Here is a 21,533-nt window from a genome sequence, read left to right on the forward strand (position 1 = left end):
TGTAATTTCAACATCATTTTGATACCAGAACTCCTATACCTTTGTACCATTGTTTGTCTAATTCAGATGTTTATCAGAGTCAACCTAGACTTGGGTTGGAGTTTTCTTTGAAGGGATTACCAGTATCGTAAGTATACTTGACAGGCATGATGTTGCATGTGTCGTTGTAGTTTGTTATAGCAGAATCTAGATATTCTTTAACTTTAATCTTTATTATTTCTACAATATAGCAAGTCACTACACACACAAGCATTTCTCAAGTCACTGCTTAGATACAGAAACATTTCAGAATTTGACCTAGATATTTGACCCTTGATTGGGGTGGTAATAATTGCAATGCTTCGCACAGAAATCACCCTGAGCACACACTGTAAAACCACAAATTTTTGCATACATGAAATGTTCATGAATTTTGTGAGGAGCCAATCTTTGAGGAAATAAAATGCACACAAAAGTTTTTTATAGGTCTACACAATGCATTGATTGCCAATGGCAATTAGGGAAAGTTTCAAGCCCTGGAAAAAAGGCCACCAGCTCCAATTCGTGAAAATTTCATACCGTGAATATTTCTGGTTTTACAGTAACTGCAGCCAGCATACAGTACCTTGGTGGCCTTAATGATGGTAATGACCTCTCCTTTCCTGAACGAGAGATCATCCGCCGTGGCCCCTCTGAAGTCAAACCGGGCCATGCACTCGGTCCCTGGCAACCACGACATGCCCCCTGCATTGGACTGTGACAGAAAGAAGAATGAGCATGTTTTATAAAAACCACTCTTTAAAGGAGCTACACATACAACTGTATATAATGCAAATTAAATGCATGTTGACTTGATTTACGATACCCTAAACATCACTTTACTTTATGTGGCCAAATGACAAATACTGTGTACATGCTATCATACGTACACATGATAATTTTTCTACTATTTATCTTCAGACTACTTGGGTACACCTGGATAAGCAAACAAAACAAAAACAAAGACAAAAACAAAACTTCCAAATCAAGATTCTGCCAGTGACATATCGTCTATCAATCATTGCTTTAAAAACACTAGCATCATTAACAAAAGATATCAGAATGCACCTTTCCCTAGACTGAGCATAACATGTTTCCATTTAAAATATTAGGATTAGCAATACATGTGGCAATCTTGGTTTGGAAGGGTTTTTGTGGGTGTATCCAAGTAATCTGGAAAAAAAAAAAAATATTGCTGCAAAGTATTGTATGGCACATACAAACTCTCTCTATATATCTTTTGGCCACGTAACTGATGATCAGAGTACAAAGTCAACATGCATCACTATACATTGCTTATTTCCTTTAAAATGAATTAAATGTTTATCTTGGAAATCATACATGTACCAAGAGATGAGCTGCAAAATTGTCTTTACATGTCATACACTGTATATCATACTCCCACAGTACAACACTATAGACTACCAGTCTACTGTCAAGTTGTTCCTTTGAAAAGCATCCTGCTTTCTTCACAAATGCTAAACACAGTAATCTAATGGCTAGCCCTATTTTGTCTGAAAGGCTTGCTAAATTAAAATTAGACAAAAATTACTTCGACGTTTTGGTCTGCAGTTAAACAAACACCATGCAGTGTTCTGATGACCATAAGGGCAGATTCAAGTACTGGAATGCAATTTATCATGCTGGCTGATCTCCATTGATTACAACCTTACACTGCACATACAGAAAACATCACTTGAATTTCCTTCTGCTGTACACTGAATACCAATGTATCATCCTATTGCCATAAGTTGCCATGAACAGTTTCTGAAGATTTGATATCTTGCAGGATCACAATACAGGGATTGGATGTAATGATACAATATCATTACACTGTATTTTCGAATGTATGGCGGTCACATCTTGCAATGATGCTTAAGTGTAGTGTATACACTATAGATACGTTCCACTGTGTTTTTATCTGAACAATTTTTAGAGTTGGCTGATATTCATTAAAGGGATCGTATAGTTTTGGTTGAGACCTCATTTCAGGTTTCTAACATTTTTTGGTGAGATAAGGACAAACCTCTTATCAAATATGAAAGAACGTGTAATTCTATGAGGAATTCAATGTTTATTTGATGAAAATTGGTTTTGAAATGGCTGAGATATCCAAAAAAGAACCATTCTAATAAAGTGTGGGACCCATACTTTTTTATGATCGCTTAGTTTTACTTTGTTTTTGGATTTTTCATTCATTCCAAACCCGATTTTCATCAAATAAACTTTGAATTCCACTTAAAATGGCATGCTCTGTACTGAAAGTGTTTTCTTGGTATCTTGCAAAAAGTTAAAAGACCAATTCTCATCTCCACCAATACTGTACCATCCCTTTAAATCAATGACATGAATATTCACTGCCTCCTGTAAATACAAAGCAATGTACATTGTACATGTACATCACCTACATGGTGGGTATTTGCTATCACACTCTTCTCTTGAAAGGGGATAATACTCAACAAATTTTATATTTTCCTTGTTTCAGACAGGAATTTCTCATCATTATTTCTTTTTTTTTAACAAGCCTCAATTCACAAAATGCATGGCATAAAGCACAATGTACAGAGGACTGCTAGCCTCATGTAATCATCTCTGTTTCAGATCTGCATTGGAATATCATCAATCTGATAATTTCACTTTTACGGTGTGGATCTTACTGGGAAAATCTGTTCAATACGTTGAGTCTATTTGGGAACATGAAAATAACCTCAACGCCAGACTCAAACTGCAGGACTATTATTGCTTTGATATCTTTTTTTTCTTTTCTTTTTTTCCTTCTTCTTCTTTTTCTTCTTCTTCTTCTTCCTCTTCTTCTTCTTCTTTCGACTTTACATTGCCTTTGCTTTACTGCAAAGAGGGTCAAATCTAGGAAAATTGACAAAGGAATAAAAAAATACAAATAATCAGCTAGCCCAGATCCATTCTAAATAGTTTCCATAGCATTGTCAATTGTCTGACATCCGACCTCTTCTCTGAACACACAAAACTAGGATTCCCCATTTCCTGTTCAGCTGCCATGCCGATATTGTGGCAAACTCCTAGCAAATCCTGCATATATTCACAATAACAAGGGGCATTTCTAACCCTCTCCCTATGCATACTGCAGGTTATCATAACCCATCTCTTTCTTTTTTTTTTAAAGCAAACACAAAACAAAATAAAAACAAAGAAGAAATCATTGCAATTTAAAGGTCACAAGTTCTTTTCTCTGACTACCAGCCTTTAACCTCATCCATTCATGCACTTTTGGACAAACAGCATGTGAGGTTGCACTGAAGGTAATGATACCTACAATGTAGGTTCTAAGGAGATACCGTATCAGTTTACTTTCTTCTGTGTTGGTTTACTTTACTTCTTATTCAGGGAGATACACTCACTGGAGAAGTCTTGTTCTGGATGACTGAAATTACAGCCAGTGCAGTATCAACACACACAAGTGCCCATCCAAGCACACATACACCTGCATAGTGTGTACTAGTGCATCTATTGGACTGGTGATAAAATGACAAAAAGCTTGGCAAAAAGCATGGCGACGACCATACACTTGAACATCATCAAGTTACACATGCTACCACCATACAAATGGTTTCTTGAAACCCTATGCTCAGAAAATTTCAAAGGATCAATGGTCTCAGAACCCTATCATCTGTATCTAAGAACAGCAATTTTTCATGTATGTGGTTCCTTTACAGGGACCATCACTGAAATGGAGTAAATATGCACTGTTCTGAAAATTTGCAAAAATCACAGTGATACATTTTTTTTGTAAAAAAGTTCAACACAACATATTACACTTTAATCCAATCCTCCATTATTTTGCCACAGACCAGTTTTTGTCAGAAGTACATTTGTAGCTTGTGAAGAAACATACACATAACATGTAGGTCCTATATTTTGCTAGCAAATTTGTTTCTCAATGTTTCCCATTTCTCTTTTTATCAACAACTGCATACTGTAAAACGAAGAATGTTCGCATGCATTTTAATTTCGCGAATTTCGCGAGCGCCAAGATTCGCGAAATTAAAATGCACGCAAAATATCTTGTCTATACTACATGCATTGAATGCCAGTAGCAATTCGTGAAAATTTCATGCCACAAAAAAGGCCGTCGCCTCCAATTCTCGAAAATTTCATGCCGCGAATATATCATGTTTTACAGTATGTGTATTTCTGCAGTCATATTCACACTTTGATATTCTTGGTTTATTAACACGATGTCACTCATATGGTACAATGAAATTTCCTTATTGCCCTTATTTGCAGTTTATCACGAGTTTACACTAATCTATACTCTGCGGCAGAGGCTTTTGGAAACTAAGAATTTTTGACAAAATGAGATACCTGTATTGAATTTGATAAATTACAAACATACAAGTGTACAGCTGTATGGTGTTTTATCTCCATCTGCCTGCATATCAGCAGTGCATACTATTTTGAGCATCTTTTTAAAAAGATTTTCAACCATGTGTGCTATGATACAAAACAAGTCCACGAGGTGGGCATACTGTGCATCTTCCTTACCAACCATTCGCAAATTTCTACCAAATGGCATGCGTACATTTCAGCACTTCTATATAGTACAATGTATATAACTGGGTTACAGTTTAAATAATATTTTAAAGGGGGAAATGATTACAGTTTCCAGAATTTTCCCCAGAGCTGATCACTGGCAGTATGTTATAGGGTTGTACCAGGAAACATTCCAGCTGAGACATGCGAGGTGTATGCCAGTTAAAGGGATGGTATACAGTACTGTAGCTTTGGTCCAGATAGGGATTCAAATTTTAACTTTTTTGGAGATAATTGGACAACACTTTTAAAATGTTGTATATATATATAAAATATCAAAGAACATAAAATTCTAAGAGATATTCAAAGTTTATTTGTTGAAAATTGGTTTTGAAATGGATAAGATATCCAGACACACAAAAAAAAAGTCTCAATAAAAGGTGAGACTCACCTTTTGTTAGGACCACTTCATGGTTTTTCTAAGTTGTTTTGCATATCTGAGTCATTTCAAAAGTAATTTTCATCGATCAAATAAACCTTTAAATTCCTCGTAGAATTGTATGCTCTCTAATATTTCATATCGATGGCTTCTAATCATCTTGCAAAAAAGTTAAAACCTGAATCCCCATCTCAACCAAAACTATATCATCCCTTTAATGTTTTCTAACATCGGTGAACTGGTAGCTGCATTTCATGATGTACAGAATAGTCTTGAGCTATTTGTATTTTGTATTCATCTAAAAGCCAAACCAAATATTCTACATTACACCGACAAGGAACCATATGGTTTGTTGACTGAGACAGCAAGTTCATCCTCCCTCAGGATTTACAATACTGGTATAAAATGTAATCCATTTTTTTTTTTAATCTAGCCAGATGGTCTCCGCTTTGTGCCACGCAAGCATGTCAGAACAATCCAACCCTAGATACCACATTACACAAAGCATTAATGAAACTCACGCCTTTACACGTTGGTGTCACTGGCTTACATCCACGCATCAGAGCTACGAGGAAATGCAGATACACAGTGTTACTCATATCCTGTGCACAGTTAAAGTACAGAAGATCATATGGTCCCAGGTACAAGTACTAGGCATGAGCATGCAACAAAATAGCAGCCGTTATGTACATAAAATATGTGATGCTGATTAAGAAGCTATCACTTTCAGATTTTGCAAAGCTGAATTCCTTCACATGTACTCTACCCCAAAAGGCGTCTGGTGCCAATATTTCCGCAAATTGTAGACGATTTATACTATGTAGTTGTATGCAATAAGAGCAGTTTCCTTGTATATCAACACAATTCATGGTAGAAAATTTCAAATTTCTTTCAGTGATCTCGTTACAAATACAACTGCATGCCCATTTCCTTATACAGTGTACGCAAGATTCCTTGAAAAAGGCTTGTGACTTGTTTGCCCTTCATACACTCATCTCAAGCTAGAATAATTCAGTTTCTGTTGGTGGTTCCCCCCAAAAAGATAAGTAACATTTCTGTAAATTACATTCTTAACGACACATTCTTTGATGATGAGAAAAACAATATGCATTGCTAATGGAAGATACATTAGAAATTAAGGAATGAATGAATGAAATCATTGAAAAGTGTTCTATCATTGTGGATATATGTCAGTACTATTTATAGATCTATGTTTGGAACCACTTCCTTATAGGAAATTGAAACATACACGTGTAGGCATAACACGCAAACGTTTTGGCAATCAATTGACAGATTGCCCTTCATCGACGTAAATACATTGTAAACACTGATTATGTAGTGTTTGAGTAATAGCCACGATAAAAAAAATTATGGGCATTTACATACTCAGGCGATATTCACATTGATCAATGGCCTCCTGATTGCTAGTCAGGCATCATATCCACTAGACTATCAGGCTTTAATACACCCAATAGCTAGCGAAGGTTGTTGTCCCTTATACACCATAGCAGTTAGGTACTGCATAATTATTCAATCTAAATTTTTAAAAAAAACTCAGCGCATTCAAAGAATCATTGAATAGAACTTTTCGCGCACATATACTGTAGTCCGTTAGAGATTGAGTGTTATGCTATAGAGGCACTCTTTAGCAATGTTTCCACTTGAAAATAATGGATGCATGGTCCTGCATACAGTCTGAGTCCCTGATAAATTGTGTTTAAATGCATACAATGTACATACATGTATTGTAAAGATGAAGCTATTGAAAAATTGGCATAATTTATGGTTATAGACAAATGCTACTGCCGTATGTTACTTCAAAAAATGTGAAATCTTCTTTTAAAATGGGATTTACCTTTATCCCATAATAGTGTCAGAATAATCATTTAGGGCATTGTTACTGCTATAATTAGCATGGTACAGCTTTACATTGAAAGTGACAGCTATACATGTACCTGTACATCTCAATTTTGTGTGCTGCATGGAGTATTTCTTTATGATGCATTTTGGTCTTCATACTGCCCAGTCAGCAGAATTTGACAATTTCAGGAATTTAGTTCCTGAAATACAACACGTCTTTAAAGGTTCCCATCTACATTGTAGCACTCAGTTTTATACAGGTCTACAGTATGGAATGTTTTGGGGGGTCATAGCATGGAGTTTAGATCCCAAGGGGAAATAATATCAACAATGCCCAATATAAAAGCACTCTACAATTTCTGATTTATATAAAATTAAACAAATTTTTACTTTGATGGCGACCACACTTGCACTGCAATCACATCAGACCAGTGTGACTGTGAGGCAGCCAAGCATTTACAGTACATACTGCCACTTATTGGGTCCATAGCAAAAGAGGGCAGTTTAACACTACTGGGACAGTTTAGCACCATAGGGCAGTTTGGGGACTATGAGGCAATAGGCAATTGTCAAATTTATGCCCCCCCCCCCCCCAAGATTTCAACCAACCAGAATTGAGTATTCAGTAAATGAGGTGTACATAAGATACAGTTCTACATTCCATTACTGGAATTGCCATAGAGTACATAATATTACCCCCCCCCCCCCCCCAAAAAAAAAAAAAAAAAAAAAAAAAGGAAAGAAAAAAAAAAGCAAAAGCTACAAATATATCAATCATTTTATCTTTAAGAGCAGGCTCATGGATTATGGATAATATCAATCTCCATGCGACAGTAAATGTAAAATGCAAATCTCTGCAGCAGTACACATCTCATCCCTCATGACTCATTTGGATCTTTCAATACTTTCTTCAAGACTGAGTATAGGCCTATAAGTTCAATGATTTTACTTACATGTATACCAAGAGAAATGTACACAATTGATGTAAAAGGCTCCCAGTGAATGTCACTTTCACAAAAGATGAAATACAAAATGTATTTGTACAAGGTACACCAAATCCGGTCATTGAACAATTAAGATGAAAGAAACTGATACGCAAACTGTATAATCCTCCTAATTGGTATTTCATGATCGCTATTATGACTTCTTGTTGTAAGGGTATGTTTTCATTTGGTGGAGTTGATTGTGTATTAAGCAAACAATGCGATATAGGATTACAAGTCTGGAGCATGTGATAATGGTGTGCATAAATCCAAACAAGTGCTTCTGGAGTGCAGCAAGATATATCAAAAATATTTTTATTTCATCTAGATAATAAATCTATGAGGGGGGGGGGGGTGGTGAGGGGACAAAAGGTCCAGAAGAATAGTCTGGGATTCAAGACCACATATGCACAAGCCAGATGCTATACACGATCTAACTTTTGTCAAAATATGATTACTTTTTTCAGGCCCTCAACTTTCTTATTAAAAGGGAAATTTACCTAAAATACACAATGCATGTATGTGAAATATGTGAATGCAAAAATATATACTATAATTTAGTAGAACATATCAGTGAAGGATGAGACGGTTCTTTCAAAGTTGTGAAAAAAATAAAGAGAATTGAACATATTTTCATAATGACAGAGCACTTGGCATGTACATGAGCACACCTCTCTCAAAGAAGGCAGGTAGAATAATCCTATCCTTGACATTATATGTGGGTAAAAGTCTAGGAAATGTGCACTTTTTCATGAAAATATCACATTTTATGCAATCATCTTTACACTTTCTTTATATTGATGTACCCTGCTGTAACATCACAAATTGTTGAAGTCTTCTTAAATCCAGCAATGACAGCACATGGATTTCATCACAACTTTGATAATTCACAACTTTTGAACAAATTGTATGACTTTCCTTAAACTTCGAATGATAGGTACTTAATACCAAGTACTTCTGCATTCACACACTTTCACAGAATACTGGCTGAGTGAGACCAGAGGGGTGTGATACCTTCCTGGTGAAACACTAACAGACACAAAATCTGCATCAGAAAGGGCAAAGGCAGCCAGGAACGGAGACTAATCAGGTAAATACCCATCACAACACCGACTGGAGACCAAAAATATTATTGCACTGGAGGGAACAGAAACTTCGCCCCGAGTTCAGAGTCAAGATCTTCTGCATACCGTATGGATGGATGGGACGAACACAGCATCTACACACACACATGTACAGTACATCCAGTTAATGTCAGCCTCGGATTTGCGCTAACCTCTGTACATGACGACACGTTGTGGGATTAGCAACAGCCCTGCAAATCTCTGCTGTTATCGAAATGCAGACACCTAAATTGTAGGTCGGTACACCCAAATCAACATTCATGTACCTTCAGGCTTCCTCTATAAAGTTTTACGAGTGTCTCTCTCTGAAAATCAGCCAGTCTATAATAATCATCTAAATTAGCACAAACTGACTGTAATACATGATATCATGGATCACTTTATAAATGGAGACAGCAGACCTTTGCAATACACATGAAGAAAAAAATAAAATTACTGCTAACAAGGATCAGCAGTATCAAACAATATAAACCAAACCTAAAAATTACCCAAATTACTGTGTGATACCATCAGAGTGAAACAGGAGATACAAATGTAAATACTGACATGAGATTCCTGTGGTTGCAATAAAAAAAGAGAAAACAAACGAAAACAAAGAATGAGTAGGAATGTGGCAGCATCCAAAGAATGGAGTGCAAAGTAAGGGCATACTGTAGACATGTATGATGGACTACAGGGGGATGGTCTGTACTTACATTTGACATGCTGGTCAAGGCACCCTGGCGATATCACCACCGCATCCAACCTCCTAACAGGCTCTGCCTCTTTGTCCTCTCTGACCCGTCCACGAGTCCTGGGGCCACCAAAATCACGACCCGATCATAGGCTGGATGGCTCCGCTGGCTGTGGCCCGCCCCCTCCACTCCTCTCGGTCCCGAAACGAGCTGCAAAAGACGAGCCTCGACGATGTCCCTCGGACTGCCTAGCCTGATGGGCTCTGCGCAGCGCTCATCCAGATGATCAGCGTGGATGCGGGACTGGCTGGGGTAGGGGAAAGGTAGGGTGGGGTAGGGTGGACGGGGGATAAACAAAAGAGATGGAGTTGATTACGTGGGTAGTACGCAGGACTTACTCCCCGGGTGTCCATTCCCATTAAGTTACGCATCAAACTTCATCATATCTCCCATGGCGAGCTCACTCGATGCATCATTATCACTGAGCTCCCAGAGGTAAATTTGCCTTTTCCCTAGATACCACTCAGGAAAAAAAAATCAAAAAGAAAAAAGAGGTACCATGGATGAAGGTATGGGTTCATTGCTTTTACATCCTCTTGCCTTCTCGTTTCCTTCCTCAGAAATATTTGCGACAGCTTATACATGGATCGTTTCTCCCTTTAATTCATCATATCGCCAGCCATTATTCTCATTGCCAGAGTATTGACCACCTATAATTCATCGCAATCTCCTCATACTTCACCAAATGCATCTGGAATGCAATGCCAATACATGTGACAAGTGTATAGCATCTGAATGCTGCCATTTGCTGCAAGGTCTGTAGTGTTATACTGCAAAGTCAGAACGATAAATAGCTTTTGAAACCTGCCATCATCAGACCGGCTTACTAAGATCTCTGCTAGCACACCCACAGTGTCTGGTAGTTAATATGCCGCTTCATCAAATCAACTCACTGTGGTAATGTCCATTTGTCACTGTAGGCAACAATCAATACGGCTATTTAACAACTAGGATTTGGATATATTGATTTATTTTGTTCTTATTGCTAGTGGCATGCATTAAAAGTGGATACACTGATTACCAAGGGGACAATACACGATTTGCTTCCTGTTATTAAACGACTAGATGGCATCAAAACATGTCAAATTCTGTGATTCAGAGCTCACGAATTTTACAATCTATGCACTAGCAGTATAGAAAAAACATTAAAATATCTTTTATGCATTTCTCCATGACTGCTAAATTACACTTTATACCTGAACAAGTACAACCCAGTCCTATGCAATCTGTCACAGATTAGTTACAATATGAATGTTATACAGTGTACACACATGCTAATTTGCATGATACACACTATTACAAAACACATAAAACGAAAAGGAAATACAAAGGACTCTGTGTACAAGGACTCAAACATGGATTTTTTTTTAAAATCTTTTCTGTGTAGGGCAGTCCATTCAATGAGAGGTTTAAACATCCTGCAGTTTGTACAAAATGTATGCAACATCCAAAAGGATGCAAGACATTTTAATTACTGTAAAGGGAACCCAAACCCAAAAAGCAATGTGGATTGAGTGAAAGCAGCAACATTAGTAGAATGCATCAGTGAAAGTTTGAGGAGAATCGAACAATCGATGCATAACTTATGAATTGTTAAAGTTTTGGTGTTGGAACCGCTGGATGGGGAGACTACTAGAGGTTATGACCTATGTATGGACAACAATATAAAGAAAATATAAAGAACATTCGATTCCACAAAAACTCACTTTTCTAGCATAATGAAAGAGCACTTGACTAACCGCTTTCAACAAGCAGGGAGAATAATTGCTGCCCTTAACATGTCAGTATCAAGTTGATGGAATGTGTAATTTTTATGAAAAATGATTTTTTGTGGAATTCCCTTTATATTTTCTTTATATTATTTTCCACATGATGCATACATCATAATCTCTAGTACTGTAGTCTCCTCATCCAGCGGTTCCAACACCAAAACTTTAACAATTCATAACTTTTCCATCGATTGTCCGATTTTCCACAAACTTTCACTGATGTGTTCTACTAATGTTGCTGCTTTCACTCAATCCACATTTCTCTTTGGGTTTGGGTTTCCTTTTAATAAAGGATACTGTCATGTAAAGTTAGCACTAGAGAGCATCTAGAACCCTAGAGCTTCCAGGGACTCGTCTCTCAGTCAGGGGCCCAAAAGATTTTGCCCATGTGGATTCACATACGTACGACGGTAATATCAAGAGCTTCTCCCATGCAGCACAATAACATTTCATGAACGGATTGTACAGGGGCGGATCCAGGAATTCTATAAAGGGGGGGGGGGGGCAACTAATATTTCTGGTGCCACTTCTGGGTTTCATTTCATTTTTTTCTTTTTATTTCATTTGTTTTTAATGAAAAATAAAGGGGGCGTGCGCCGGTTGCGCCTCCCTCTGGATCCGCCACTGTTGTGGATCACTCGTAGTGAATGTGGTCTATGACAAAAGCAATTAAATACTCCATGGATTTTAATCACAGCCTAAACCACGGACTAATTACCAAGAATATAATGAATGAATGGCAATTTGCGCTCGCTGTTAAACTCCTCTGATACCACAATCAAGCTTATTCATAATCTGAATTAAATGTGCAAGCACTAACATGTTATAAAAACAAACACACACACACACACAGACATACAATGGGAACAGATACCTGTACATAGTACACACAAAAGATGCACAAATGTACATTGTACATACACATGACACATAATACAATACATAATGAAATCCTTCTTCTTCTTCTTTTTTCATTTTTTTTTTTAAGTTCAAGAAGAATTTGAAAATCAGTTACACTGTACAGCATTAGTTCATCAATGCACTTGACCAGAAAGGACAGGCTGCTTTGATAGACACAACATGATTTGTAACCCCTCAGGTTGAAGTGGCCACTTGAGAGAAAATACTCGGTGAATGTAGGCACCTATTTGCATACAATCTCATCACTGCAAACTGAATGAGATACTATATATGAAAACACTTTAACAAAAACTTGCCTTTCTCCATACATATGATGGAGCACATAGCAAACTAAACCACTCATGTCGAGGTGAAAGTGCATACAGTACATAGCGAGTTGTCCAACGAGAGAGGATTAATGAGATATTCACTGGAAAAACAAAACACAAATTAGAGTATCAGGTACAACAGTCGCGACGGAATTATGCCTTTTACTTTCATACCACAGTACATTGTACAACATTTGTACTTCTTTGAAGGAAACAGATTTGTGCGACATTGTATTCCAGATGTTATGAGTTAAGCCCCATAGATCAGTTCATCACTGAATGTGACAGGCATAACTATACAAATATGCGGGCTATAGTGTGGCTACCTCCTGCAAGACACAATACTGGTAATGAAAGTTTTGGTTGTTTTGTTTTTTTTTATAGCACATACACACCGACGCACAGGAGGAGGTGCAAAGTACCAAATGATTGCATGAAAACAACTAGAAAAGCACTCTGAGAGTGCAGAACTAAAAATTTCAGGATTACTACCAAAATTTAATAATCTGTTCCTTGTCTCATATATTCAACCTTTCCTGCAAGTTTCATCCAAACCTGTGCACAACTTTTTGAGTTATTTTGCACACAGGCAAACATTTATCCTCCTCCCTTGGCAAAAGTAAAAAGGGGCCTAATTGGAAGATGATACACTTCACAATTGGTTGGGTTTTTTTTATACAAATGGGATTTTTACAGGGGTATGGTACAAAATTGCACTAGTTAATCACTTGAGTAAATGACAAGTACTGGGTTAGGTACACTGTACACATAATTTGTATTATACATGTAGGCCTACCCTAGAATACTATCATATAATTCTCCATCTTCTTCTTGCATATGAGGCAGCGGCAGCTAAATAATGTCCCTCAATTGTTCTAGCCAAGTAACAGTCTCAGGAGTAATTCTCCATTATATTGGAGATCAGAAAACAATGGCCAGGAATGTATAGAGTGCTGTATAAAGCATCAAGGAACCACCACACTATATTTATAGCAGTCGTACATACTTACAGTTGCTGTGTGCACTTGTGTCCTGAATATGCAAGATTCATATTGCAAACGTGAACATAACCAAAGATATGCGCACATGTGTATCAAGTAGCATACAATGTAGATCCAGTGCAAAGCTGAATGGCTATCAAACTTTTAATTTGTGACTGTCTTGTACTGTGCATGTGCTGTAACACTTGTTACCTCCACTAAGGGAGGAGGTTCAAATGTTTTCGTTTCCGTTTGTTTGTTTGTCCATGTGCAAAATAACTCAAAAAGTTGTTGACAGATTTGGATGAAACTTGCAGGGAAGGCTGAGAATGACACAAGGAAAAGATGATTACATTTTGGTAGTGATTGGGAAATTTTTATGGATTTTATGAAGGATTTTCAATATTTTGGCAGGTAGGGTCAATGAACTTGGGAGTTCAAGCTGTGCATTTTTGAGGTTTTCATAGGCGAACTAAAGTGCGTGCTCTAGTTTCTGTTGGGGCGAGGCGCGCCGCGCAGCTAAGGGTTTATGAAGTAACAAAGGCTCCTACATAGGAAATCGGGCGATTTTTTCAGCATGCATACGTATGGGTGGAAATCACTGATCTCTATGGAAGAGCAAGATCATCGGTGGAAAGGAGCTGCTTGGCAGAGGTCTGCGCTCTCAGAGTGCTTTTCTAGTTTTTGTCTTCTTCTTTTTTCTCATCATGACTAATATTGAAAGTTTCACAAGGATGACTCCCCTAAAAACATAATTTCTAAGTAACGGGGGAATCCCCTGATGAAGAAATGAAAATTTTTTTAAAATGTGGCGATCTTTAAAATCTTGAAATAACAACACAATATGCTCACACTCAACAAGTCTCCCATGCACTGTATACATACATACCAAGTCACCTTTGATACCAGATAAAATATCTGTGAATCAAACTGACTACAGTCTTGGCTAAGTCAAGCAAAATTCTGAGCAGATCCTGTAATGTTGCTTCCTGATGACTTTATACACTATGCATGATTTGCAATGAATATGGAACACAAATAAACTGTATCTCTCAGATTTCAAGACAAACAGTTACAAAAGTCCAAGGAATTTGATAGAAGAAGATATAAAAGTCTGAAAAGTATTTCACCCCAACATTTTTATTTTCCACAAGAAACGTCAATTGCATTGATCATAGAAATGTCACTGTTAGAGGAAACTCAAAGAGGGACAAGTCAATGCAACATACAGTTGTAGTTCTAGAGACATTTTTTTTTTTTTTTTTTTTGGGGGGGGGGGGGACAAAACATGAACCCTGGAAAGGAAGAAGGTATTGGATGTGGAAATGCGTAGACAAGAAAGGAGAGTGAAAACAAATCATGCTTCGCATGGGAAATCAATGAGTCACTGATATCTCCATTTGAACTACATGTAACTAGTGGGTCCATTGCAGACAGTGGAATGGATTGAAGCCAAAAGCATAATACGACCAGAAAAATCAGAACAGTTAATCTCATACAGTCGAATGGAAACTCTTAATAGTAAACATTTGAAGTGCATTAGCAAAACAGATCCCGATGGAATCCCATTTTCTTTGCTCAATTTTCCACTAATAAAACAGAATTCTGGTAAATAATCTTTTAGTTTGCATGACAAAACAATTAGCAATATTGGAAATATATATTTTAACGAGAACCATCGAGGCACATTACAATGTATTTTACACCATTGTTCACAAAGTGATTTTGGTGCATAAGGCAAACAAAATGATCCATCAAGTGAATGAAGAATTGATAAGTCTGCATGAAAAAATATTAATATTCTTCAAATCTTTTAATTACAAATGGAATCCTTTGTAAATTTGATTCATATCCCCACCATAATCTGGATTAAACAAAAAGAATAACATGAATGTAAATTTCTTTAAAACTGCACAAGTACACTGTATTGCACTCCACAACATCTTTTTTTTTCTGAAATGATGTAGCTGTCATGGCCGCTGTTTCACTGACTTTTCAAAAAAAAAGAATTGCAGATAAATATTACATTACATATCAAGTTCCATAACTACATATTAATTTACCAAAGTACAGAACAGTTCACTTCAAATATTTGGTCAAAAACATTTCAGTTACCATATGGCAATGCTTCTTTAAACACCTGCAAGATGCATTTTGCACCTTGCAGATTGTTGAAATATGTCAGCCTTTTTTTTGTAATCAAAACTGCTTTTACATACATGGCAAATGTTCTTCTCTCTACACTAAACCATTTCTATCCCATTGCTTCCTGGGTCTAACACACACAATCATTATTTTGTACATAATATATCTTGCACCTTTTATGCCATCATGTGTCCAAAAATTCAATCCCATTCATCTTTGAAAGAATTTGGGAAGTGCCTTAATCCGTAAGGTTTTGCAATTTAGGGCTTACCAACTAACCACACACTTACAATTGTACTTCAAAACTTACTGTATGAACCCCACTGAACAAAGTACCATGATAAATCTAAAAGTTAACCATTGTAGTACATAACATGTAAATCTTCTAAACTTTATACAAAGCCTAGATAAGTCTTTATATGCATCAAAGAAAGAGAGAAAAAAACCCTCTTGGATAACAAATTGATGTTCATATCAATATCGCTTTCTAAAAACAAATGCTGATAGAATGGCTCCTATCACATGGCTGACCTTCGACCTAAGGGCGGTATATCATATTCATTATATACATGCAACATTACATCACAAAATTGCAGCAGTCGCGGAATATCTTGTAGGCACCACAGTATTTGTATGAGCTGTGATATATTGTATGCAATATGTGTAACAGATATGTCTAAAAATACCACAGAGACACCAACACGCGCATACCTAGGAAATGTGAATGCCCTTACGATACGTAGCCATGCATGTACGCTCTCCCCTCTGTTACATAGTACGTGTCAAAAACCAGGAAGTTTTATCAATGAGAAGAGTGGTGTAGAAAGAATGGTTTTATGGGAGTGAAAACATGTGTGTGCATGTGTCTGTGTGTATGTGTCTGTGTGTGCGTGCATGTGTGTGTGCTACACAGAGAATGGCTGTATGAGAGAGTTGGGAGAGATGCATTATGTAGAAAGAATGACAGAGAGACAAATACTGAAAGTGCAATTCTTCTATACTTTCAAGTTGTCTTTCACAAGCATCTGACATTGAATCACTCAAGTTTTTGATAGAAGTTTCATCAAGGGTCCAATGTGAAAGTAAGAAAGATATGGTTTCTTAATGATTCTCCTGTTTGCACGGTATGGAAGATTATAGTATTGGTCGCAATAACAAAATTTACAAATTAGATGTCATGTCAGCACAACTCACAAATCTCCTACCGACCAGTAAAGCTCTCCACTAGAAACCAAAGAGAGAGTTGATCTGATGACATCATCACCTCATCTAGCAAATTTAAAAAATGATGCAATTGCCATCAGAATCAGTATGTTGTGATTTTAAACATCCAATGAAAAACTAAAAATCCATGACTTTTCTCTATTCACGTGTTTGATTTTTATATAGTCAACAAGAACTCTGCCCTTCAGTCTGTCTGATCTAACCTACCTACAATGTATCACTATCTGTGATAACACTAGTCGGCAAAAGATCGCAATGTCTGAGATAAAGTTTCAGATCGCTATAAGTCTTTGCGAAGTTTGCTCATCCATTCACACTGGCAGTCAAACTTCTCAATGTTTTAGTTTGAAAGTTTGGGTCACTGGTGTGCATGTGCAAAAGAAGAAAGAGTGTACCATCTGAAAGCTAGGGATTGTGATGTATAACAATGCACACATGTACATCATAATGACCGTGCACTTCGGAGGCTCCATCCGCAAAAAAGATGGTGGACTGGTCACGTGACAAACTTCGCGTAGTTTAAGTTGCTTGCGTTTACACTGCCCAAAGATCAAGAAGATATTGGTGGGAGTCCAGGAAATTTCCTTAGTTTGAGTGGTATGGGCAGTTTTGCGAGAAGTTTCGCGAGAAGTTTTGCAAGAAGTTTTGCAAGAGGTTTTTGGAAAGTTTGCAGTCACGCTGGCAAAACTTCAGAGATCTTAAAGATCGCTATCTCTAGACTTTGTGATCTTTTGCCAGTGTGACCGCGGCTATTGAGAAGGCTAATTGAATGTGGAGAGGAATTGACTCCCAAGGTGGAGTGGGAACAAGACGGAAAGTGGAAAAGGGAGAAGAGTGTCAGAGCTCCTTGAGACTTGTCATTAGTTATTATAGACTACATGTATATCCTTTTAACAATTCTTGACAGTGACACTGTCTAGACTTCTTGACACTGCACAGTTCAGAACACTGTCCCAAGGTTCTGGTCAATGTCCATACAGCTGGATACTGTCCATAGAGCTAAACATTGACCATAGGGCTGGACACTGTCCATAGAGCTGGACATTGTCCATAACACTTTTACATAAATTGTCCATAGAGAACACTGTCCATAGAGAACTAGAGCTGAACATTGTCCATAAGGCTGGACACTTTGTTTGTGCAATTTCCATTGGTGGTGTCACAAATGTACACACTAGTAATTATGTACATGTATGATGTACTGTATGCATGGCTGTTTTAATGTGTATTATATGTACACAGGTTGACCGGATTAATGGAGAACATTCTATGTGGTATAGATATAGTACATACAGGCTGACCAGATCAGTGGAGAATTTTCTAGGTGGTATACAATGTAACTACACAGTACATGCATGGAATAGGAAAAACATTATAGCTCACTCAATCTAGAATGATTTCACCCATTTCCAGAATGTTCTGGGAAGTGCTAACATATTTGGCTGAGTGAGGCACTGTCCCTGTAGCCCAATGTGATTGGTAGTTATTCTTGGTAATGATGTTTTGTACATAGTTAGGCAGTGAGTCATCCAGGTTTCCTGGAACTTGGACTGGCTAGTAGGTTGGAGAGAGTTATAGAATGTGCTAGAAGGGGGTGAATGGATAGTATATAAGCCAGCGGAATTCTGCAGTAGGCAGAGTACCCAACACCTCTGCTCTGAGAGTTACGTCACTTCTGGCTCTGAAGCGACTTGTTATAGTCAGTCCTGTGTTACCTGCTGACCTGTTATGTTTGTGGAGATAAGGCCTGGGAGACATGTTGCCTGCAGAGAATTAATTTGCCTTCATTGGGGATAGACACCATTTTTATGTCAATGGACATTGCTGCGGAAAAGCTGTGACGGGCTGGATTCCTAGCTGGACAATATTAAGTGAATCATCATTCAACGCATCAACTGGACGTGGTCATCACAACATTTGGACTCTGCACGTTTTGCCGTGGACGTATATCGTGGATTTTACCCCGGATCTATACCGTGGACTATCGTAACCTGTGCCTCTGGAGTTACGTCAGAGGAATCATTCATCGGTGCATCGCGGATCATTCGTTTGTGCATCGAGCATCGTATTTGGACATTTCCAGGGATATTGCGTGTAATGCGTACGTAAGTGATTCCATTACTGACTTATATTTGTTTCTATTGATCATTATTGTACTGATGTGAAACCGATTACCAGTCTGTACCTACAATATCACTGTTAATAAACCACCTGAACATCAGTTGATTGTTTCTTTTGTGCGATCATTCTCGGAGTGATTTTGGTCGTAACAAAATTGGGGGCTTGTGTCCGAGAATTGAATTTTAAGCCAAAACTTAGAATTTGGAACGTTCCGGAATCCAGAATATTGGTACAGACAAAATACCGGTTGAGTTGATTGTTCAATTGTATATTGTGTGTAATACATTGTGACAATGTCAATCAGTACAATGGATGTTCAGGCATTTGTTCAGAGGACAGATTTGTCCCTCAAAGATTTGCAAAGGTTACGCAAATGTGATTTGACTGCTATTGCACAGCATTTAAATGTTGATGTTCCACAAGGTGTAAGAAAGGCAGAGATTCTTGACTTAGTAGCTGGTCACATGGAGCTCAAAGAAGAAATCAACATTCCAGATCAAGCTCAAATTTCAGATCAAACACGGCTTGAGCTTGCTAGATTGGAACTGGAGAAAGAGAAGATGAGACTAGAAATGGAAATGAAGGAAAAGGAAAAACAAAGAGAAATGGAAAGAGAGAGGGAAAGAGAACAAAGAGAAATGGAAATGAGGAAATTCGAAATGGAGCAACAACTGAAATTGCGTGAGATGGAATTGACTCATGCACAGACTGTTGGAAATCGTGAAAGGGCTCCCTCTGAATTTGATTTGGCCAAGAACATTCGATTGGTGCCAAAGTTTGAAGAAAACAGAGTTGATGCATATTTTGTGTCATTTGAGAAGGTGGCTAACAGTTTGAACTGGCCACAGGAATTTTGGCCCTTGCTCCTGCAAAGTGTGTTTGTCGGCAAAGCAGCCGATGTGTACTCATCTCTCTCTGAAGAGCAATCACGTGACTATGCTACAGTCAAGAAAGCAGTGTTGAATGCTTATGAGTTGGTGCCAGAGGCGTACAGACATAAGTTCAGAAATTCGTACCGTAAACCAGGCCAGACACATGTTGAGTTTGCTCGTGAAAAAGAAATGATGTTTGATAGGTGGTACAGGTCCCTGAAAGTGGATCAGGACTTTGATAACCTACGTGAGGTTGTTCTCTTGGAAGAATTCAAAAAGAGTGTTGCTTTCAGTGTGAGGTCGCATTTGGATGATCACAAAGTGACAAATTTGCATAAAGCAGCCTTGATGGCTGATGAGTATGAGCTGACCCACAGAAATGACAACAGACCACCTTTCAGGAATTTCTCTGGAAATAAGAGAGACAAAAATCAGTCGAGCAGTCCAAAGAATGCTGGTTCTGAAAAAGGCACGAGTTCTGAAACTTCATCGACACCAAAGCCTCAATCTGACAAAGGGTCCGGTACAAGTGCAAATGTCATTAAATGTTTTCACTGTAACAAGACAGGGCATGTAAAGTCACAGTGTTGGAAGTTGCAAAACAAAACAAAGAAGGACTTGGGATTTGTCATGTCAAAAAGTGTCCTACCCGAAAACAGTGTCCCGTTCAGTGAAACACAGGCCATTGAAAGTCAATCTCCCAAATTCAAAGATAGGATGAAGCAGGTGGATGAGAGCTATCGTAGCTTTTTGTTTGATGGTGAGGTGACCCCATGTACTTCTGGTGAGGCAGGTAAGCCAGTGGTCATCCTGCGGGATACGGGGGCCTCTCAGTCGTTGATGGTGGATGGTGGTATGACTTTTCCACCAGATAGTGCAGTAAATGCAAAAGTCTTGATTCAGACTGTTGATGGCAGTTATATGTCAGTGCCACTGTATAGAGTGGATTTGAAGTGTGACCTAGTTTCTGGTCCTGTCACTGTTGGAGTTGTTCCTGAGTTGCCCATGGCAGGCATTGACTTCTTGTTGGGGAATGACTTGGCTGGGGACAAGGTGGTTGCGTCTCCAGTTGTTTCGGATAAACCAGTGGTGGTTGCTGAAACTGAGCAGTTGCAGGAGGAGTTTCCTGGAATTTTCCCAGATTGTGTTGTGACTAGGTCTCAGGCTCGTAGAGCTGTTCAAGATGATGCGGATTCTGTTGATGTGGAGGAGAATTCCGGTGTTTGGTTGGCAGAAACCTTTTTCAAGGATTTGAATGATGGGGTTGCTGTATTAGGCTCCAAGGCTAACAGTGATGGGCTGTTTAGCAAGTCTTCCTTGGTTGAAGCACAGCAGGCAGACTCTGAGTTGAAAGGCTTGTCTCAGACGGCGTGTTCTGAGGCTGAGGCTGAAAAGGTCCCTGAGTGCTATTATGTCAAAGATGGCATGTTGATGAGGAAGTGGAGACCTCCCCATAGGCCAGCTGATGAGGATTGGACGGTGGTCCGTCAAGTTGTTGTCCCTCCTAGTTACCGCGGTGAGATCTT

At 38.2% G+C, this 21,533-nt stretch overlaps 1 protein-coding gene across 1 annotated transcript in view; it reads right to left on the minus strand.

Moving 5' to 3' along the window:
• Positions 1-21,533, minus strand: part of LOC139741928 (tyrosine-protein kinase CSK-like) — a 72,953-nt gene that overhangs the window by 18,953 nt on the left and 32,467 nt on the right. Inside the window, exons 2-3 of the mRNA XM_071652499.1 lie at positions 9,629-9,914; positions 605-733 (exon numbers count right to left, since the gene is read on the minus strand). Of these exons, the coding sequence (XP_071508600.1) occupies positions 605-733; positions 9,629-9,637 (138 nt within the window). The 5' untranslated portion in view covers positions 9,638-9,914. The remainder of the gene's footprint in view (positions 1-604; positions 734-9,628; positions 9,915-21,533) is intronic.

Source organism: Diadema antillarum, unplaced genomic scaffold, assembly GCF_040938485.1.
Source record: "Diadema antillarum isolate AM-2024a unplaced genomic scaffold, OU_Dant_1.0 seq00000962_RagTag, whole genome shotgun sequence".
NCBI lineage: Eukaryota > Metazoa > Echinodermata > Echinoidea > Diadematoida > Diadematidae > Diadema > Diadema antillarum.